The 23,896-nt window shown below is 39.8% G+C and overlaps 1 protein-coding gene across 1 annotated transcript in view; it reads right to left on the bottom strand.

Moving 5' to 3' along the window:
- Window positions 1-23,896, bottom strand: part of STK33 (serine/threonine kinase 33) — a 222,361-nt gene that overhangs the window by 24,670 nt on the left and 173,795 nt on the right. Inside the window, exon 12 of the mRNA XM_045290987.1 lies at window positions 6,078-6,272. Coding sequence (XP_045146922.1) covers window positions 6,078-6,272 — 195 coding nt within the window. The remainder of the gene's footprint in view (window positions 1-6,077; window positions 6,273-23,896) is intronic.

Here is a 23,896-nt window from a genome sequence, read left to right as displayed (position 1 = left end):
TTTACAAATAAGGAATCCTACTTCGCGGAATTTCATTTATCACGGTAGGGTCTAGAACCGATTAACCGCGATAAACGAGGGTTCACTGTAGCATCTGGGATCTTAAAGGCTTGAAGGTAAACAAGCGGCCATCTAGCTCAGAAGCAACAGAGCCCACATGGAAGAAGCATACCAATTCTTATACCAATCATCCCTCCCATGACACTCTCTACTTCTCTGCTGGGTCTGACCATTCATTGCAATGGCCACAGACACAACATTCATGATGGTGAAGTTTATCAGGAAACTGGTTACAGTTCAGGATCAAAAGTGGCTCAGGATAAATTGACAACCTCTATCCAACTACACCTACCAACATATTCCTCTTTGGCCCTTGGCCTCTTGACCATGTAGTCCCTTGGTTCCCCTGTCCTGTACAGATAAGAATTTCAAAACCCTTTTAGTTCCACCAATCAAGTGCCCAAAGACACCCTAGTCCACCAGGAAGCCTCGTCCTGAAGACAGTCAGCTCTAACTCTATGGGTTGGCTAACTTAGCTCCCAGATAAGTGCCCAGAATCATTCCACTCTGCCAGCAAAGCTTCTGCTCAGCTTTCTCACTATGTGGGCCAAGAAGCCCACCCCTCGGCTTCTTGCCAGTCTCCTGGCTCTGCCACCTCTGTTGCCACCATCTTTCTGTTGTTGCCTCTTGCTGCCCCCAATGTCAAAGCTGCCCCCTGGATCCAGGCAGATTGGCATAAGGATCTCAGATCCAAAACACTCTCTACTTTGGGCCCCTCTCTGTGATGGTAGTAAAATCCTCCTTCTACCTCTAGTATGGCTCATTGTAAGCCTACAAAGATGGCAAAATTGACCAATCCCCACAGTAGGGTTCTATATATCTTATTTGCATGGTCTCAGCCCCAAAAGCGTACTTACCATGCCCCTTATTTACATTATTAGCAAGCTTCCCTTGGTGGGCCATAAGCACCTAAGTCATTTGGTGGTAGTTACAAAGAGCACAGCTAAAAGTGTTATGTGTAGCAATCCACAGCACTGCAGGCTGGTATTAAGACCATCAATCCAGCTCTCTTTTGGTTAGCATTTTCATGGAATGTTTTTACTATCCTTTAATTCTCAACCTATTTGTGTCCTTGGATATATGGCTTACAAACAGCATAAAGTTGGATCATGTTTCCTTATCTATTCTTCCACTCTCAGCCTACTGATTGGCACATTTAGTCCATATACATTCACTGTAATTACTGATAAAAAGTGACTTATTACTTCCATTTTTTTAGGAGTCTTAAGCCCTCCTTTCTGTCCTTTAGACTGCTTCCTTTTGTGTTGTTAATTTATTGTAGTGAGCTTTGTTCTCTCCGAATATATGCCAACTTGGCTAGCCTACGGTATTACACAATTCTCTTCCATTTGTGATCTGACCTAATTATCCAATTATAAACCCTAGTTTCTGTGATATTAATGAAGCAGGATTAGTTAGAGCTATGTTAATGAGGCAGAATACAATTTATGGGATTAGGCTGTATCTTGTTTCAATCTAGTTTGAGCTATAAAAGACATTAAATGAGTGCTTAGAGACTCAACGGATCTACTGCTACCAAGAAAGAAGATCTAAAACTGGAATGTGTCCTTTGGACCCAAGGTCCCTGTATTGGGAACACCCAAGAACACCCAAGAAACAGAAAGAAAACCTGCTCCTGGAGTTGGCACTCTAAGTTTAGGCTTCTAGTCTTTTAAACTGTGAGAAAATAAAGTTATGTTGTTAAAGGTATTTCTGTTACAGTAGTACTAGAGAACTGAAAAAGAGCCATTTGAGTTGTCTTTGTTTTACGTTTTTTCGATATATTCTTAGTGGTTACCAGGAATATTACATCTAACAGCTTAATTTATATTTATAGGATAAATTAGCACCAATTATGTTCAGTAACAAAAGAAATTCTGTATCGCACTCCCCTCCTTTTTTGCTATATATTAGATCTTTATATTCCACATACCTTGTAACAAAAATTTATCCTTATTTTTTATAAATTTATAATTAAAATGCATAAAGAGCAAAAAATTATAACTATCAAACATGAATACCTTAATACTAGCTCTTATACTTGTCCATGCAACTCTCTTTATTAGGGATCTTACTTTTTGTGTACAGCTTTGAATTAATTTCTGTCCTTTCTCTTCCACTGCAGAACACCCATTAGTATTTTTTGTAGGATCAATATGATGGATATGAACTCTCTCAGCTTCTCTTTGTCTGGGAATTTTTTAATTTCACTCTCATTCTTGAAGTCAGTTTTGCTGGGTATAGTATTTTGGTTAATAAATTTGGTTTTTCTTTCAGAACTTTTAATAGATCATTCCATTCCCTTTTAGCCTCTGAACGTTTAGAAGTGAAATCAGCACTTAATCCTATTGATGGATCTTTGTAGGCAGCTGTTTGCGTCCCTCTCACTGTTTTCAAATTCCTCTCTTTATCCTTCCTCTTTAGAGCTTGGTCATGATGTATCTTGGTGTAGATCTTTTGGGGTTCATACTGACTTAGGTATTTAATATTCTTGGATTTGCTGATTTATGCCCTTCATCTAGCTTAGAAATGTCTCTGTCATTCTTTCTTCAAGTATTTTGGGGTCTCTCTCTCTCTCTCATCTACTTCTAGAATCCTCTTGATGTATATATTAGGTTCCTTGCTGTTGTCCCATAATTCCATCAACTGTGATCACCAAAGCTTAAACTTTCTTAAGCCTCCATTCTTGTTCCTCTTCAGCCTCTGTAATTTCAATTATCTTATCCTCTAATTTAACTGATGTTTTCCTTCTTCTTGAATGAATGTTGATTAAATGCTTTCACTGTGTTTCTCATTTTAGTTACTGCTCCTTTCAATTGCAATATTTCTATTTGGCTTTTTTTCTTTTCTTTTCTTTAGCCTTCTTTCAAGATGTTTGCCTGCTTCCTACACAAAGCAGCCTCAGCCAGTTGTCATCAATCAGTAGTGTCAAGCAGAGAGACCCAGAATGACCTCTAGAGAGGGCTGCCCTGTTTATTAGAGGCCTGAGATATGGGAAGCAGAAAGGAAGGTAAAGTATTGACTACGTGAGCAGATTCCACTGCAGGGGCCCAGCATTATGGTGGATAGTAACTGAGTGGGGGAGGTGCTGGCAGGCTTTGAATGGGCCCCTGGGGAGGTTTTCCTTATTAATTTTAGAGCACAAGCTTGGGGTCCTATCTCATTATGAAGCTAGGAGGTGTAGTGGTTAGGGAGCCCTGGGAGCACAGTAGTTATAAGGTGGGTTGCTAGCTGTACGGTTAGCCGCTGTAAATCACCACTTGCTCTGGTGGAGAAAAATGGGACTCTCTACTCCTGAAAAGAGTTATAGTCTTGGAAACTCACAGGGGCAGTTCTGCCTTGTCCTAAAGGGTCACTGTGAGTTGGCACCAACTCAATGGCAGTAAGTTTTTGTTTTATTTTGCTTTTTGGTAGCCCGTATGTCCTGGGAAGGGGCAGAGATCATGACTCAATTTTCCTGTAGAGTATGATTCACTGCTGGTTCTTCTGTCTGCAGTTCCCCAAGGTGCAGTCCCTCGAGGCTGACAACCCTTTCCTTATTGTATTTCTCCTGGGTTTTGTGGTGGAGGGTGAGGGACAACGGTCTGCTTATGCCATCCTCTTCCCAGAATTCTTCCACAAGTAAGTTTTAAGAACAAATTCAACTTTAGTAAAATGAAATCTACTTATCATGAAAAAACTTAATATGCTAAGTGCATGAGAAGTAATTTTCTTTCTGCTGTTCATTTTAAGGAGCAACATTGTTGAGGGAAATGTTCCAAATAAAGTTGTGGTAATACTTTCTTTTGTAGGAATGTATTAGTTAAGATATTATAAAGGTATTCTTTCTAATATTTAACCCTGAGAGAGTTCCTTAGAGGACATCTAAAGCAAACTTCTATTTCATTTTCAGGAATTCCTCCTATAGCATTTATAGTTTTCCAAAATTTTCCTGAACATGTTCAGTGACTGTCCATGACCCAGCTGGTTTGTTGTGATTGAGAAAAAGTATTCCATATGGTGCAAAGAAGTCTAGATTCTTATATAGATTGTTTCTGCCATAAGCAACCCAAATTCCATTTTTCTGTTCCCTAGTTGGAAGTAAAAGAACAGCCTGGCAAGCTGTATTAGTTTCCCAGGGTTGTCATAACAGGATATCACACACTAGGAAGCTTATAAGAACAGAAATGTATTGTCTCAAACTTCTGGAGACTAGAAATTCAAGTCAGTGTGTCATACTCTCTAAGTCTCTGGAGGAATATCCCTTCTTGTCTCATCCAACTTTTGTATTTTCACCTGGCCCCTCTTCTTTTGTCAGTCTCTTCTCTCAGTTTATAAAGGCAGCATTCAGATCAGATTAGAACCCACATTATTACAGTAGGACCTTAGGTTACCTAATGAAATCTTTGGAGACCCTCTTTCCAAACAAGGTCACATTCACAAGTACCAGAGTTAGGGCTCTGATACATCTCTGTCGAGGACACAATTCAATTCATAACACAAATCATATCACTTGTGATTGAGTGAGAGGTGACAGAGCAATGGGAAAGAAGATGGAAGACAGCACCAATCTAAGACTCTGTGGTTCACAAGGACAGTTTACATCAGGTTCAGTGAGAAACACAAATAAATCTGAAGACTATGAAAGAAAACATGTGTATGTGTGTATGTATAGGTGTGCATGTGTGTACAGAGACATATATGTATGTATGCTTATGCCTATACGTGAGTGTGTCTTTTTGACAGTTTTGGAAACTCCAATGTATATCGTGTGGATATGTGTATGCACATATGCCTGCATGTATATGTATGAAATACAAAGTCAGCTAATAGAAAAACAATTCACAGTATGTTGGATAAACAAATACAAACAGGTTTTCAGGATGTTATTTTAGAAAGAATATGAAGTACTCATAGCTGCTAAATACTTAAAAATTATTAACTGGAGTGGTTATGGTAACAAGTGTGCTTATTTTTAAAATCTGAATCACTAAGTGTTAAACTTGTTATCAAGGCATTTGTTATCAAGTAAATGAAGAAATTCCTAACTCGTAAATGAAAATTGGCAAACAGCTCACTCTGCCATGTCCCTTTCGGCAGCTCCACCCCTTCTCGGGCTTGGCTTAGGACTTACTTTGCCAGCCTCGCTCCCCAGCAGCGACTCCTCTCAAGAAGTCTGAGTCGCCCTAAGGCGAACACAGCCCCGATGGGAAATGCTCAATTATTAAAGAAGTGCTAAATCCATGTCATTAGACTTCCGACAGGAAAAAAATAAATACAGAAAAAATTTCTATAAACATAGAAAAAATTTTAAAAAGTTTGGGGTAAATATCCAATTAATTGACCATAATCTAGAATTAATAAAAAGTTTAGTAAATTCTATTCATCAAAAAGTATAATATGTATTCATATCTAATAAAATAAAATGAGAAACCCATTTATAGACTTTTATCACGATAAATTTGAAAAAAATAGATAATATATTTTTCTATGTAGCATGTAAAACTGTTTCAAGTCATATACATGGCCTGTTAAAATACAATAATTTTAATCATAAACCAATAAAGTTTAATGGGGACTCAAGCATCTTAAATCTAGGCAAACCAATGCACAAACATTTTACATTAGGATTTGGCAAACTACAGGTCATATCTGGCATGGAACCTCTTTTTGTAAATAGTTTGTTGTTTTTGTAAAACACAGCCACATTCACACATTTATTTAGCTATGACTGCTTTCATTTGATAGCAACAGAGTTGAGCAGTTATGACAGAGACCATAAGGCCACCAAAGGCTAAAATATTTACTATCTGTTCCTTTAAACCCCTGGCTCTACAAAAATCACTGAATAGAAAACATCCGGGCCATAGCTGATATGGTGGTCTACAAGGCAAGCAAGAACCTTACTCACTCCATAAATCAGGTCCCTTCTTAAAAATTAACAATAAAAAAGTCAGTTACAGTAAGTGTCCCAAATGTTGTGAGTTATTTTACGTTAGAGAAGTACAATTGCTCCCGTTTTTGCTTATTGCCCGTACCTGTTTTTCCTTTTCTTCTTCAAATGAAGTGTCCCTGGAATTCAACGGAGGTGGGAAGACCTGCAACCCTTCTTGAATAGAATAATTGCTCTGCTTGTGATTCACGGGGCTTTCCTCGTCACTCTCTGGGTTATTCTTCCACTCCTTCATCATTTCTAGTACATTGATGGGTCTTGCTGAAGAAAGTTTATTGCCCTATTATTAACAAATGGATTGTTGGTGTTAAAACAGTTTGGATAACTGAAAGTATTCGTACATTTTTCAGTAATACATTATCCCAGATTTAGTCAGAGTCACGTGGAATTACAATGCCGAACAAAGAGCAAAACTTCTGATACCCTTTGGACACACTTCCTGTGCTGATGTAACTCCTAACTCTTGAATACAAGGACAATAATATGCTCACATTTGAGGGCAATGGAAATATTCAGGATCGAAAGCACACTTGTGCACAGCACACGCTACAAGACAATTCCTTGGAACCCAAGAGCGTAACCTTGTTCAAGTAGCTGTTCTGAGAAAGATGATTAAAAACAAAAACCAAAACCCAAGCCAAACTCACAGCCATCAAGTTGATTCCAATCCATAGTCACTCTATAAGATGAAGTAAAACTGGCCCTGTGGGTTTTCAAAACTAACCATTCACAAGAGTAGAAAGCCTCATCTTTCTCCTACAGAGCAGTTGGTGGTTTCAAACTACTGACTTAGTGGTTAGCAGCCCAACTTGTAACCTACTACACCACCAGGATTCCTGTGAGAGAGCCGTTAGAGAGGCTGGAAGAATGAAAGGAGATGTCTAAATTCTAATGGGTTCAGCACTAAGGGTAAGTCTATATACCATCGACATGTGTAAGTGAAAAATCTGAATTCAGTTGATTAGTCAAACGCTGTGTCCAAGATTTATGTTTGACAAGACTGGAAGATTTAAATGTAATGTGGTGGCTTGATTATAGCTGATTCAGTGAACTGTCCTTTTCTATAAATTACTACACCATGCCAAAATTGACTGCCTTATATTGACAATACTTTTGTCCAAAGGAAGACCCACAGAGTTTCCTAGACTGTAATCTTTATGAGAGCAGATCTCTACTCTTTTTCCTGCAGAGCTGCTGGGTAAGTTCTGACCTTTCAGCTCTAGCAACTGAGCATTTAACCATTGTACCACCTGGGCTCTTTCCTGCCTGAAGTAGTTTTGCTCCTAACTCAGACTGTTAGAAACAGTTTAGATCACGTGTAGATTCAGCTCACACATCCAGGTATGGGTCCAGTTATGGAGTGATTATAAGTTAATTTGTTTTGGACTGAAGTGACGATTGTTGGTGTGTTAGACAGGATTCTCTAGAGAAACAAAACCAGGACACATGATTTTATAGATATATGCAAAATGAAGAAATAAACAGCTAATTAGTCCACAGAGCAGTACAGAGGGCTCAGTTCAACTCACTTCCATGGGACAGTTAATACACTGGCATTCCTTCAACTCACAGGAGCTGCTGGGTGAAAGTCAAGGAAGCAGATAGCTGAGTCTTCTGTAGAGCAATACAGGCAGTCTGGCCACAGGCAGTTAACAGCAGGGTGGGTCACCAACGGTCAACCAGATGACACGGTCTGACAGTCCCCAGCTCAAGTAGTGTAAACACCAGCAGAGTGGTGAAGCAGGTCTCGAAGGTACCTCAAACTATAGCAACATGGTACACTGGTTGGGCATCCCACAGTGAGGTAGAGAACTAGCTAAGGCACCCACACGCTGGTCCAATCATCAGAGAGCAAGAGACTGAAAGGTGAGGCTCGCTGAGCCATTTATCTTTGCCTTTCAATTAAACTGTGACCTTATTAATCCCACATGTGTTTATTGGCCAGGTTGGCACAATAAACCTACCTATCACTGTTGGCAATACTGACGACTACAAAAAGGGGCACTTTAACAACTGAGTACACTGTGGAGGAATTTTAGAGTTTGATCTAGTTGTGGCTAAGGGCACTGCAGAGCTTCAAATTACTGAATGTGGTTCTTCTAGCCAGAGTCTCTGTATCTCCCATCAAACACCTTTTCCTGATGTCTGGGTAAGAGGTATGATAGTGGTGGTGTGTGTTGGGGGTGGGGAGTGGTGATTCTGATGGGATTCAGTTGTTAGCAGAATTCATTGTGCATGCCTGCATAGTTCCTGCTGCAGATAAAATCCCTCTTAGGGGCTAGAAGGGGAGATCTTACTAGCAGCAAGAGCCAGGAGTTGAGTGGGTCCTCTGGACCCTGAAAGCCTCGGCCAGCGGACCTCTTCGATCCAGAAGACAGCTGGAACAACGTCAGAGGAGCACTCGCAGTGTAACTAGGAGCCCAAGCATGGAACCGAGTGGTGGCCTTCCCAGCTGATGGAAGAAGTGCTTTGGGACAGGAGGCTGGTTTGTGGAGCGGGGTGCCTCTGGACACGTAATTCAGAGAGCCGGGTTCACTGACCCACACAGTTGAAGGTACATATCTTTGGGTTGAGGTTTAAAGTGGAGTGGCATGTCCTTTGGGAATTTATTAGTAGGCTTGAAAGAACTTCGTCTTAATCTAATGCCCATATCCTGAGCATTTCTCACCTGCATTTTAACCTCTCAACTTCCTTAATCATGGTGGGTTCTGTGTGGCTATTGCAATAAGTTCTTGAACTCGGTAGCTGAAAAAGTAGAGAATGTTGTGTGTGATAGAACAAACAAACATTAAGTATGGACTGGTGGTACCTACCGGTGAATGAGGATCATTATGCAATTAATTCCTGTAGCTCTTCCACATAGTTCTGTTTTAAGAAAATCAATTTTTTCTGCCACCTTTCACAGTTCCTAACTTGTTTGCACCCATTCATCATCAGCCCACTTACGCTCCTAAAATGCCCTTGCCATGCCTTTCTGCCAACTCAAATACGTCATTTTCAGCAAGGCCCAGTCTGAGTCACCTGTCAGGTAGCCGCTATTCTCCAAGATGCTGTCCATTCAAACACAAAGCACACAGGGAGGCTCACAGACTGCAACCATCGAAAAGCCAAAGTCCTCTAAATATGTATAAAATTATTTTCCATGTGGAAGAGTCAGTTTTGTGAATTTTTTTCCTGGGAAAATAAATTTTTATTTTCACTACATTTTAAAGTTTGCCAGCATACAGTTGTTGGTAGTCTCCTCTCTTTCTTGTCTTTGTCAATGTCGCCTTATCTGTGACTAGCTTTCCTTTTCCACGTGATGCTTATTCTGCTTTTCTGTGTGTCCCTAAGGGGTCCTAGTGGCACAGTAGTTACGCACTGGGCGATTGGATGAAGGCCAACAGGTGGAAGCCACCACCTGTTCCAAGGGGAAATGGGGCTGTAGCCCCTGCAAAGAGTTGAAAACTCACAGAGGCAATCCTGCCCTGCCCTGTAGGGTCACCATGAGTTAGCAGTGAGTTTCAGTTGTATTTGTTCTTTGATGAACTGTGCAAATATTTATCGATTTTGTTGGTCTTTTCAAAGAACCAAATGTTAAGCTTCTTGAGCTCCTTTATTTCATAGCATTGACTTTCATCACGAGTGATACCTTCCCTAGTATGTTATGTGGGTCTATTCTGTTGTTTTGCTTTTCCTGAACATTGAAGTTGGACATTTGCTATTACCTACTGTTAAGTCAGTTTCAAGTACCACGAATTCCTTGACAACTTTAAACTTTATTGCGATGTTGCTTTTTTGACCAGCTGTGAGGTACTTTGCTTTCTTTATACTGAGATGTGATCCACATTTACAGCTGTTGTCTCTGATCTTCATAAACAAGGGCCTCTTCACTTTCGGCAAACAAGGTTGCATTATCTGCATATCATAAGTTGTTACTGTGTCTCCCCAATCCTGTGCAGAGTTCCTCATGTAGCCCATCATCTTGGATTTTTTTGCTCAGCAGACTGACTGAATAAGTGTGGTGAAAGGATATAACCTTTTCTCCCCTTGATCTGCTTGAATAACTGCCTCTTGGTCGATGTACAAGTTCCACATGAGCAGAATTAAATGTTTTGGAATTCCCATTATTTCCCAATTTGGGGCGGCAGGGGGATATGTTTTATGATCTACTCAGTCCGATGACTTTGTGTAATAAATAAAGCACGGGTAAATATCTTTCTAGTGGATAAATATCGTTGCCAAGATCCACCTGATATCAGCAATGATGTCCCGCATTCTACGGCTTCTTCTGACTCTAGCTTGACTTTATGTTGATACATTGCTGCAACTATTTTTAAGTTATCTTCAGCAAAATTTCACTCGTGTGTGATATTAATACTGTTCAAAGTTTGTACGTGCTGTGGTATCACCTTTCTCTGGCATGGGCAGAGATGGGGATCTCTTCCCGTGGGTCTTCCACGCTTGCTGGCAGACATGAGTGAGCACTGCCAGGGCTGCATCCACTAGTTAAACCATTTTAGTTGGGTTCTTGTCAATTCCTGAAACCACGCTTCTGATCAATAACTTAAGTGCAGTTTGGGTTTCTTTCTTCGGTACCATCAGTTCTTGCTCGTATGTTACCTTCTCCTGAAATGGCTGAACATCAACTAATTCTTTTTGGTAAAGTGATCATGTATTTTTTCTAATATACTTTGATGTTTCTTGCATTGTTCAATATTTTGCCCGTAGAACCTTTTACTACTGCAACTTGAGGCTTGAATTGTTTCCCTTCAGTTCTTTCAGCTTGAGAAATGTTGAATGTGTTCTTCCTTTTTGATTTTTCAATTTTAGGTCTTTGCACATTTCATTATAATACTTTACTTTCTGTTCTCCGCCAACCTTTGAAATCTTCTGTCCAGCTCCATTATTTCATCATTGACTCTTTTCTTTTCAGTTATTCTTACATTCATGAGTAGGTTTCTGTGTCTTCTGACATCCACTTTGGTCTAATGATTCTTCCCAGTCTTTTTAAAGACCTTTACCTTTCTCCATGCATGAAGTCCTTGATATCATCACACAACTCATCTTATCTTGAGCCACTAATGTTCATTGCTTCAAATTTATTCTTGAGATATCTCTAACTTCAGATAGGATAGACTCCAGGTCATACTTTGGGTCTTGTGAACTTGCTTCTCTAGTGTCAATGTGAGCTTGCATATGAGGAATTGATGGTCTGTTCTGCAGTAAGCACCTGGCCTTGCTATGACTAAAGAGATGGCATCTACCGATCTTCACTGCCTTTTTCCACACATGTAGTTTACTTGATTCCTATGTCTTCCATTTAGTGAAGTCCATGTGTATAGTCACAGTTAATGTTGTTGAAAAAAGGCATTTCAGTGAAGATGATGTTGGTCTTACAAAGTTTTATCACGCAATCACCAGCTTCAATTGCAGTATTAAGGCTGTGTTTTCTAATCATTGACCCTCCTTTGTTTGAAACTCTCACATTCTAATCACAAGTAATTTTTAATATATCTTTTTTTTAATCATTTAATTGGGGGCTCATACAACCCATCACAATCCATCCATCCATCCATTGTGTCAAGCACATTTGTACATTCGTTGCCATCGTCATTCTCAAAACATTTTCTTTCTACTTGAGCCCTTGGTCTCAGTTTCTCAATTTCCCCCCTCCCTCTCCACTCCCCTCTCCCTCATGAACCCTTGATAATTTATAAATTCTTATTTTGTCATATCTTACACTGTCTGACATCTCCCTTCACCCACTTTCCTGTTGTCCATCCCGTAGGGGAGGAGGTTAAATGTAAATCTTGACTGCATGTTTGATCAATTTCAGACTGAGGAAGTTCTTCAAGATAATTCTTCAAGTTCTTCATCTTTGGAATTAATGGTTGGCATGTAAATTTGAATGGGTCATATTAACTGGTTTTCCTTGTAGGCAGGTGGATATATCACATCACTTGTGCTTCAGGATAGAGCTTGAAATGTTCTTTTGTGACAATGAATGTGATGCTATTTCTCCTTAATTTTTCATTCCTAGCATAGTAAACCAAATGACTGTGTAATTCAAAATGGCTAGTACCATTCAATTTCAGCTCATTAATGTGTTTATGAACCCCATTTCATTTTGATAACTTTTGAATTCCTTGGATTCATACTTTGTACAGTCCGTATTCTAATTATTCATGGATGTTTAAAGTTGTTTCTTCTCAGTTTGAATCGGTACATCAACAAAAACGGTCCCCAAAGCCCTTCTCCTTTCATGTCGTTAAGCTCGACTCTCCTCTACAGAAGCCGCTCATCTCCAGTTGTGTTCTGAGTGCCTTCCCACCCGAGAGGCTCATATGCAGCATCATTTCAGACAATGTACTGCCGCTTTTCATAAGGTTTTAAAAAATCAGATATAAACATCATTAATTTTGAGACTTCATTTCTAACCTAAGTATTTTAGACCTTAAGTTTATATAAAAGCATCATTGCACAGTTTTGATATATAATGTGTTTTCATTATCATTCAGTGCTAAGGATTTGAAAAAAAATTCTCATTAGCATTTATTCTTTAACCCATGAGCTATTTAGGGCATGCAATTTAATTTCTAGAGATATGTATATTTTTATCTTATTGTTATTGACATTTAACTTAATAGTGTATTGTTAAAGAAGATGATCTATGTGAAATTCATGGGCTAGTAGGCATTAATTTAGGTAAACATTCTACATGTACATGTGCTTAAGAAAAATTTGTATTCTCCACTTGTGGGATTCAGGATTACATATATGTACACAAGGCTAAGCATGATAACTTGTTCAAATTTTCTATATCCTGTGTCTCTGCTTGATATATCAATAATTGAAAATAGTGCATTAAAATCTCATACCACAACAGTGAATTTGCCAGTGTCTCTCTGTGACTGCGAATTATATATATAACTAATAATGTATATTTTATTAGTTTCACATGTATTAAATTATGATATATATTTTAGTTAAATATTATAAAGGGACTTTATTTTTTTTTAAATAAAAAGTTTTATAGTTTTACTGGGACATAAATCCACATATATAATTCAATATTTCAAAAACATCAAGAAGAGTTTTATAATTATTACCACAATCAATTTTAGTATATTTTCTCCATTCTTGTACTCTCCCTGTCCCCCACTAAAGAGGCCTTCTTAAACCCTACTGATGATCTGCTTGTCTTTAGTTATACTTAAGTGATATTAATCTCAATACCTTTGATTAATGTTTCTCTGCTATGTCCTTCCCATCTGTATTATTTAAATATGTATGTATGTATCCCTATGCTTCAAGTGTGCTTCTCAGAAACACTGTAGGCCACTGCCATCCAGTCTGTGCAGAGTCATAGAGATCCTACAGGAAAGACTACAACTGCTCCTTAGGGCCCCAGGATTGTGAACCTTTAGAAAAGCAGCTTTCTCTCCAAAGTGACTGGCGAGTTTGAACCCTTGAGTTTGTGGTGGGCGAACAGTCCTATGATGAACCTCCAGCCCCACCAAGGCTCTTGGTAAATAATATAGGTGTAATGTATGAAAAATTAAAACGGACAGTCTCTTAACAGAAAATTTTAATCTACTTACTTGGAATTATTTCTATATTTGGACTTGTTTCTACCATTTAGGTTTATTATTTCAATTTGTTCTGTTCTTTGTTCCTTTTTAATCCTTTCTTACTTTAAAAGGCCTGATATCTATATTTCCCATTTATTATATTTTCATCTTGGTATGTGATACGATCTCAAATTTTAATCCTGTGCTATTATAAACATACTTTATTTTCTTTGGTCTGTTTTTTTAATGGTGTAACAAACTTCACCAAGGTATTTAAAGACCCTCACTTTACTCATCTCTTGCAATATCTTCTGGGTTTTATTTTCCTCTTATTTAAGTAACTCACCATGTTTTAAAAGGGTGGCTCTGTGCGGCAAATGTTCTGAGATCTTGTAATTTTGAAAATATGATCATGCCCTTACATTTGATTGATAACTTGGATATATATGTGTCTAGTTTGGAAATTAATTTTCCTTTAATACATTTAAAATATCATTCCACTTATTCTTGCCCTCAATGTTGCTGATGAAAAGGTAAATGCCACTGTGACTCCTGTTTTCTTTTGTATCTTTCTCTGCTAGGGAACTTCTAGCAGTTCCTCTGATTTTTCATGTTCTTAAATTCCACTTTGTCTACTTGTAAGTTTTTCTTTATCTCTACTTTTGGGTAGTCCATTGTCTGTTTATAGCAAAAGGGGTCTTATTTCTTTAATTCAGAAGTACTTATCTCCATTATTTCTTCAAAGATTTCCTATTGTCAATCTTTATTTATCTCCCCCTTTGAACGGTACTATAAACATTTTAGCATAGTTTGCTTTTAACTGGTGATGCAGTGATTTCCTAAACATGGCTCTTCTAGCCACAATCTTTGTAACTCTCACCAAGTGACTAAGTGGGGCCAGGCAGATTTGGTATGTTTCCTCTTTGCCTAAATGAGGGAAAATGCTGATCAGATGGTGAGGGGCTATTACAGTGTTAGTTGTGACTGGACAAAACCTGGTACATGAATGTGGCGATCAATTTTGAATGAAGGGATAGCAGTACCATCCAGAAAGAAGAGCCAAGAATGGAACATGTCCTTTGGACCTTAAGAAGATGCTTACACAATGAATCTCCTCCGACTCAAGAGAATTAGCAAAGGCGTGGGGCAGCTGTGTAACCACGAGCAAGCGCAAGAGCAGGAGGCAGAGCTGTGGGCTTCCTGGCCCATGGAGTGAATAAAGCCGAGTGTCTTTAGCCAGAAGACTCACTTGTGAAGTGGGGTGTCTCCAAGCACTAAATTGGGAGAACTAAATTTACTGATGCCCTGGGCTAGAGCTGAGGGCCATCACGCTGAGGCCTATCAGAGAATGAAGCTCCCTCTGAGCCTTTATCAGCAGTACCAAAGGATTTTTATAACACTGCCTGAGAACAGCAGAGGTCAAGGAGCCTCCTGGCTGAGAGAGATGGCCTGATCAGGGGAACTGGATCATGAGCATTTCTGAAACTGAATCATAAGCTCTTAATTTCCCCCCAATAAGTCCCACAATCATGAGTATTATTTGTGAGTTGTGGGTGGCCATTTCACTGAAAACAACAAAGCAGCAAAGAATGCCCTGGTGTCAAAACTGGTAAAGATAACTGGAGGGTAAAGGCACATCTGATCTCAGCCTCTCAATCAGGCACAGGGTCTGCCCCAATCACAGCTATATTGACCGCCTCTCCAGAAGAGAGGGAGAGGGAGGGAGGGGGAGAGAGAGAGAGAGAAAGAGAGAGAGACAGAGAGAGAATGAACTGCATCCTGGTCCACCAAGCCCTGAGGATGACACTCCTGCTCAGGGCAGCCAAGGCACAGAGAGGACCATAAGGCCGGCCCCATCTTGAGACATGACGTCCCCTCACTGACCCACAGAGCTGCAGGGGACAGCACCAAAAACAGTGTGGGAATTTTGCCCAGTTTCACCACCACCAACCCACCCCACCTTCACCCCACACCAGAGCGAAATAGGAAGGGAGCGCAGCAGAGCAGCAAGGGGAACAAAGCAACAAAGTCCCCGAGGAATCCCAAAAATAGACTTCAGACTCAGAGGTCAGGGCTTGGCACCTCATCAGACTTGATCAGAAAACATTCATAAGGGTCAGCAGACAAACCTGGAACTGTTTATAAGCCTGGTTTTCTTCTTCATTATTGTTTGTTTGGTTTTTTTCCATGCTTATCTATAGAAGATAAGCAAGACAAACAATCCAAAGGAGAAAACAATGGGACCTATGGTTCTGGGAGCACAGGGGAGAGGGGGAGGTGGAGGAAAGAGAGAAGGGAGCCAACAAACCCAGGGAGAAGGGAACAACAAGAGATCTAAAATCAACGGCGAGGAGGTTATAGAATGCCTGGTAGGGTTGATCAAGTGCGAAATAGTCAAGAGGAAATACTGAGAGCCCAATGAAGGCAAACATGATAGTGGGACCGGAGGAAAGGAAAAGGAAAAGAGGAAAGAACTAGGAGGCAATAGACATTTATAGAGGTATAAATATAGGCATGTATATATGTAAAATATTAATATATAATGATAGGGATATAGGTCTATGTACATATATTTATAGGTTAAGTATCAAGGTAGCAAGTGGACATTGGGTCTCTAACTCAAGTTGTCCCTCAACTCAAGAACACCTTGTTCTAATAACCTGACATTCTGTGATGCTCACCTTCTTGATGAGATCGCTGAAGTCAAAATGGGAGCATAAGCAAATGCAGTGAAGAAAGCTGATGGTGCCCAGTTATTAAAAAGATAGTGACTGGGGTCTTAAACACTTGAGGTTAGACAAGCGGCCATCTAGCAGGGAAGCAACAAAGTGTGATCATGAGGTGTTGGCGGGATCAGCTATCAGGCATCAGAAGACCCAAAATAAACAATCCTATCGAGGCAAATGAGGGGTGTTGGAGTGGACACCCAAAGCCCATCTACAGACAATTGGACATTCCCTCACAGAAGTGTCACAAGGAAGGGACGATCCAGCCAGGGTGCAATATAGCACTGACTAAACACACAATATTCCTCTAGTTCTTTAATGTTTCCTCCCCCCACCCACCCTGACTATCATGACCCCAGTTCTACCTTACAAATCTGGCTAGACCAGAGCATGTACACTGGTACAGATAAGAGCTCTCGACCCACGGAATCAGGACAGATAACCCCCTCAGGAACAATAATGGGAGTAGCGATACCACGGGAATAGGGAAAGGTAGGGGCATCAATGGGAAACCAATCAGAATGATCAACATATCACACACACACACACACACACACACACACACACACACGGGAAGACAACAGAAACATGGGTGAAGGAAGACAGCAGATGTATAAGATATGAAAATAATAATTTTTAATTTATCAAGGGTTCACAAGGGTGAGAGGGTGGGGGAAAAAAGAGTTGATGCCAATGTCTTAAGTAGAAAGAAAATGTTTTGAAAATGATGATAGCAACTTATTTACAAATATGCTTGATACAAATTATGTATGGATTGTTATTATAAGAGCTCTAAGAGCCCTCAATAAAATGATTAAAAAAAAAAGAATCAGACATGAGCTAATGAGTTTGATTCTCCTTGTGAAGCCAAAGGAGGTCATGTTGCCTTCACATCATTCTTACAAACTCCATATGCCAGGGGTCCTCAAACTTTTTAAACAGGGGGCCAATTCACTGTCCCTCAGAACCGTTGGAGGGCCGGACTATAGTTTAAAAAAATATATGAACAAATTCCTATGCACACTGCACATATCTTATTTTGAAGTAAAAAAACAAATGGGGCAAAAATACCCGGCAGGCCAGATAAATGTCCTCGGTGGGCCGCATATGGCCCATGGGCCATAGTTTGAGGATGCCTGCCATATGCCTTAGCTCTTCTTCTATATTTCCAATTCGTATAGCCTTCTCAACTTCCTCTGTAAAGTTCTGAAAATCTGATCATCTAGCTTTTTAAATCATTTCAGATGCATTCACTTTACTATTATCTTACATAATTCCATCCTATACTTCAACTATTCTATTTTCCATGACTAAATGGTTCCACTTGGTTCTGTTTTACTATTTCATACTCTTGTTTAATACTATTAACAATTTGGGTGCTTGTGTGGAGCTAGGGGTGGAGTCCGCTTCACAGTCAAGTCACAAGTTGATGATGCCTCCTTGTGGGTGTGGTCGTTTTATGAGAGAGACTCTGGAAACTCCTCTCACTCGCTTGGCCCTCTTTGCCTGCCTGCCTGCATGGGTTCCGACTCTGGGGTTGACACCCATACAGGGTGCTGACAATTGGGAGTGGTAGCATCCTGCCATAATCTTGTAGACCTTGGATCCTCAGGACTCAGCACCCACAGGTCTGTGATCGCCCAGTTTCCCCTTAGTCTTCCTGCTTCATCCACCAGCAGCTCCGTGAGTTTGAAGAGGCCTTCGGCTAGCATTGGATCCATTTACTTGCGTTGGCCTGGGTTGGGTCAGTTTTTGGATATAAAGCTTCCGTGCTGCTCTGGTTTGATTTCAAACTCTCAGGGAAAGCATCTGTGTCACCAGCAGAGGATGAGAAGAAATGTGGTTTGTTTTTGTCCTATTTTAACTTTCTGTCAAGGCTTCACCCTCTTCTATCATACACACCATTTCAAAACATTCTTTAACTTGCTAGGGTTTTTCATACTGTTCTCTAAATCTTGCTATCATGAAATGTCTCTCCAAGTTATTCAAGATTTATCTTTTCATTTGATTTTTCCAGGAACTCTTTTGAAGCCCCAGCATATAACTCAAAAGGATTAAAGAGCTGAGCAGTATTGCTGTTACAAAGCTCCTCTCATTCGTATCTACTTATTTATGTAAGTGTATATTATTTATGTACATATATCTATTAAACCCAAAACAATAATAGAATTGATGCTGAACCCTGTTTCATTCTAACAGCAAGTAATTACTCAGTCATGAATTAATGAACTATGAAGAAAAGAGCTCTACCCATCCATTAAGAGGTATATTTCCAACGTAACTTTACTTGTTATATTTATAACTATTTAAAATAATAACTATGTTGTTTTAATTATGTATAGATAATCACAATGACAGTCTTGAATAATTTTTAAACATTTAGAGACATGGTCACAGGAAAAAAAACTAATTTTTAAATATATATATATATATGAACCTTTTTGCAGAATTAGACATGTTAGAGGATGATTATTAATAAAGGCCTTTTACATGCAGCAGAACAGAAAAGGGAGCAGAGCAAGGAAGTTCCTAGGGAATACCAAAAATAGACTTTGGGGCCACAGCGTGGCACCCCATCAGACTCAATTGGAAAGCACTCCTAAAGGTCAACAAACAGACCTTGAACTATTTACAGGCTTTTATTGGTCATTGTTTTGTTGTTGTTGTTGTGTTTTGCTCTGTCTTGTTTTTGTGCATATTATTATCTCTGCAGGTCTATCTAGATACAATAGGCAGGATAACAATCTGGAGGAGAAAACAATGGAACCAATGGTTCCAGAGGGGACATGGGAATGGGGAAAGTGGGGGAAAGGAAGTGGTGTTAACAAACCCAGGGACAAGGGAACAAGTGATCAAAAATCAGTGGCAAGGAGGGTGTAAGAGCCTGGTAGGACTCGATAAAAGGCAATGTAACCAAGAGGAATTACTGAAACCCAAATGAAGGCTGAGCATGATAGTGGGACAAGAGGAAAGTAAAAGGAAGCAGAGGAAAGAACTAGGAGGCAAAGGGCATTTATGGAGGTCTAAATGCAGGCATGTACATATGTAAATATATTTATTTATGAAGATGGGGAAATAGATCTATGTGCATATATTTATAGGTTTAGTATTAAGGTAGCAGGTGGACATTGGGCCTCCACTCAAGTACTCCCTCAATGCAAGAACACTTTGTTCTACTAAACTGACATTCCATGATGCGCCTTCCCCACACAATCGCTGAAGACAAAGCAGGTGCATAAGCAAATGTGGTGAAGAAAACTGATGGTGCTTGTCTATCAAAAGATATAGCGTCTGGGGTGTTAAAGGCTTAAAGATAAACAAGCGGCCATCTAGCTGAGAAGCAACAAAGCCCACATGGAAGAAGCACACCAGCCTGTGTGATCATGAGCTGTCAAAAGGATCAGGTATCAGGCATCAAAGAACAAAAAAATCATATCATTGTGAATGAGGGGGAGTGAGGAGTGTGGACCCAAAACCCATCTGTAGATAACTGGACATCCCCTTACAGAAGGGTCGTGGGAAGGAGACAAGCCAGTCAGGGTGCAATGCAGCAGTGATGAAACGTACAACTTTCCTCTAGTTCTTAAATGCTTCCTCCCCACCACTATCATTATCCAAATGCTACCTTACAAATCCGGCTAGACCAGAGTATGTACACTAGTACAGATAGGAACTGGAAACACAGGGAATCCAGGACAGATGAACCCCTCAGAACGAGTGGTGATACCAGGAGGGTGGAGGGAAGGTGGGGTAGAAAGGGGGAACTGATTACAAGAATCTACATATAACCTCCTCCCTGGGGGATAAACAGAAAAATGAGTGAAGGGAGACATCAGGCAGTGTAAGACATGAAAAAATGTAATAATTAATAAATTATCAAGGGTTCATTTGGGGAAGTGGCGGGGAGGGGAAAAATAAGGAGCTGATACGAAGGGCTCAAGCAGAAAGTAAATGTTTTGAGAATGATGAAGGCAACAAATGTACAAATGTGCTTGACACAATGGATGGATGGATGGATTGTGATAAGAGTTGTACGAGCCCCCAATAAAATGATTTAAAAATTAAAAAAATAAAGGCCTTTTAACAAAACTATATTACTTTAGAATAAAATTATGTGGAATAAGTGTAAATACAAGTTCAAATGGAAGAAAAAAATCTAATGTTTCTGCTTAAGAAGAGCTTGTTTACAAATTTAGAAAGTGAATGTGATGGATATTACACAGATGTAAAATAATTAAACATCTATTTTAACTATAAATACTTGTACTATGTAGAAAATTATATATTCTATAACTAGTTGAATTTGATGAAAAATGTTACAGTTAAGACAGAAATATCAGAAAGGACTGACCAGCAGTGAGCAATTAGGCATCAGGGAATATCTACCCTCTTACTGAGTGCATGCATTAAGGCTAAAGGTCAAATGCTAAACACCAAAACCTGAAAGATCGTGTGTAAAGTTACACATTAGGAAAGTTTGTTCTGAAATTAAACCCAGCATCTTGATTACAAGTGCCTTTGCAGAGTGTGACTCTAAAGCCAAGTAAGCCTGAAACATATAAATTACTCAAGGGGGAGGTCTGTGCTCTGTTCATCTTTATGCACCCCTCTATAGCTCCTGATGGGAAAAAATGAAAAGATACTGGTGAAAACCAACATAGATATAACTATATACTTGTTTAAAAGAACATACCATTGCCATTCACTATCAAACAAAGATGGATCATATGAAGAAGAATGGGGCATCAGGATTGGATGAAGGCTTATTCGCAATATGCAAATAACACAACTTTGCTTGCTGAAAGTAAGGAGTACTTGAAGTCCTTGCTGAAGATGATCAAGGATCGCAGCCTTCATTATGAATTATAACTCAAAGTAAAGAAGATCAGAATCCTACAACTAGACCAATAGATACCACCAGGTACCATCATGATAAATGGAGAAAAGACTGAAATTATCAAGGAGTTCATCTTCTTGGATTCACAATCAATGTTCATGGAACCAGCAGTCAAAAGATCAAATGACTTGCTATGCATTGCTATGCATTGGGTAAATCTGCTGTGTAAAACCTCTTTGAAAGTGTTAAAAAGCAAGCAGGTTACTTTGAGGACTAAGGTGTGCCTGACCCTTGCAATTCATGATATTTTTCAATGCCCCATAAGCATGTGAAAGTTGGACACTGAATAAGAAAGACAGAAGCAGAACTGATGTGTTTGAATTATGGCACTGGCAAAGAACATTGAAAGTACCGTGGACTGCCAACAATCTGTCTGGAAGAAGTATAACCAGAATGCTCCGTAGAGGCAAAGTTGGTGAAACTTCATCTCACCTACTTTGTATGTGATGTCGGGAGAGAGACCAGTCCCTGGAAAAGATCATTTGGGATAGAGAGGTAGTGAAAAAGAGAAGGTACTTGGTGAGATGGACTGACACAGTGGGTACCACAATGGCCTCAAACATAGGAACAATTGTGTGGACGGTGCACGAATGAGCAGTGTATCCCTCTATAGCACACAGAGTCCTTAGGATTTGGAACCAACTCGATGGCGCCTAACAACAACATGGAGCAAAGTTAAAATGGCTTAGCTTGGATTTCAAGGCCCCACGTTCTCAAAGAAGAAAAGTTTCTTTTTCAATCTCCCAATGTTCTTTATTTTTTAAGTCTTATGTCCCATTTCTTTATGTCAAGCATCTTACACAGTCAAATTGAACATCCTTGATTTCACACTTGCTTGCGGTGGTAGTTAAATAATCTCATGTTAACTTAATAAATAGGTATAGGGATGCAATCTAACTTGCCAATCAGGTCACAGCCTGATGATGCCTCCTTGGGGGTGTGGCCTTCTTCATGAGGATACTAGGAACTTCCTCTCTTCTCCCTAGAGGTGGGCCACACTCTTCCTCTGCTTCACCTTCCTGCTGCTGAGACACTCAGCGAGTTAGAGGGTCCACATGGAGAACCACATCAGCACTGAGATGCTTGCATAAGCCTTTACACCCACCAGTCTCTGATCTTTCTGCATTTTGCACCACTGCATACGACTGTGGGAGTCTGAAGAAGAATTTTTGAACTAGTATTAGACTTAAGGGCTAATATCAGACTTAGGATCTGGACTGGGCTGGAGCATTTTCTTAATATACAATTACTCTTTGATATAAAGCTCTTCCTTATACATTTATGAGTGTCTCTGGACTTGTTTCTATAGTCGACCCAGTCTAACACATGTGCCTGTACTCCTCTGGTCATTTGGCAATTTATACACAGCTCCTTTCTCTTACCAAATTGAAAATTCCTGTGGCAAAGGCCATGTCAGACATGTCTTCATTTTTATTACTTAGCACAACGCCTAGAGTATGGCACATACACACAAGTCTGTTGAAGAAACTGGTGGATATATGAATAAGGCCAGCACAGATCAAATCACTGAAGAAAAATTATTTCCTTAATGTATAGCTGTGGACATAAGAAATGCCTGGGATACAGGTGGGCATAGGAAATAGCTAAAAAATCAAACAAACCAAAAAGCTAGTTAAAAGTGTAGACTCCTGGTGTCACCAGAGGACTTGATGGGACACCATGAAGCAACTGCAATCCTGGAATATGAAGCAAACACCCCGGCTCAGGGCTGACGGAAGGCGAGCACAAAGAAGAAACAGAACAGTTAGAGAACAAGAGGCACACTGGCAATGGGGGTCAACATCACGCTCCTCCTGAAGAGAAAGGTCATTTCTTGGCTGTGTTTCCTTTCATTTAACATTTCATTTCTGAAATCAGAGTGACAGTATGTGTTTATTTTAGACCCTATTCATCTACAAGAACATTGAGAAGCAATTTTGTCAGGTATGAACCATGTTTCAAAATACGCAATATATAGGCTTAATGACAGAAACTTTTCATCCAATCTAGCTCTTTTGGGGGAAAAAAATGCTCCTATGTATGAGTTATTGCAAAAGATCAACTCTGCTTATAAAGGAGCAAGACACATAAAGAACTATCATGATTTCTTTAGAGTCTTTCAAACAGAGGCTGTGAATTATAAGAAGTGAGGCTTCAAGTAGTTCAGAAGAAAAGAATAGTGGCTCTTAGAAGTTTGTAAAATGTCAGTATTCCTCTGCACTTCACACACCTGACTCCTCAGCGTCATCATCGTGAACACTCTGTGTCACTTCTCTATCCATTTGACAATGACTTCCTACAGAGGCTCAAAATGAAGACTTCCAGAAAGATGACCAAAGCTAGAAATAGTTATACTACTTAGAAAACAAACTATTATATGGCCACGCTGGAACGTGTGATGCTGAAAAGGGATAAAGTCTTAAGGCAGACCAGCCCTAGTTGCATAATGGGTTATGCTTTGGGCTGCTAACCACAAGGTCAGTGATTCGAAACCACCAGCCACTTAGCAGGAGTAAGAGGAGGCTTTCTACTCCTGTAAAGACTTACAGTCACAGAAACCTGGAGGGACAGTCTACCCTTCCCTGTGGGGCTGATGAGTTGGAATGGACTTGACAGCAATAAGCGCAGTACAAACTGTGGTTGTACCACGCGCACTCACTGTGGTTGTACCACGCGCACTCACTGTGGTTGTACCACGCGCACTCACTGTGGTTGTACCACGCGCACT

This window comes from Echinops telfairi, unplaced genomic scaffold (genome assembly GCF_000313985.2).
Source record: "Echinops telfairi isolate 266 unplaced genomic scaffold, ASM31398v2 ScPeMD7_60;HRSCAF=208, whole genome shotgun sequence".
NCBI classification, from domain to species: Eukaryota; Metazoa; Chordata; class Mammalia; order Afrosoricida; family Tenrecidae; genus Echinops; species Echinops telfairi.
The sequence above is the reverse complement of the archived record's forward strand: the minus strand, read 5'-3'. Positions and strand labels throughout refer to the sequence as shown.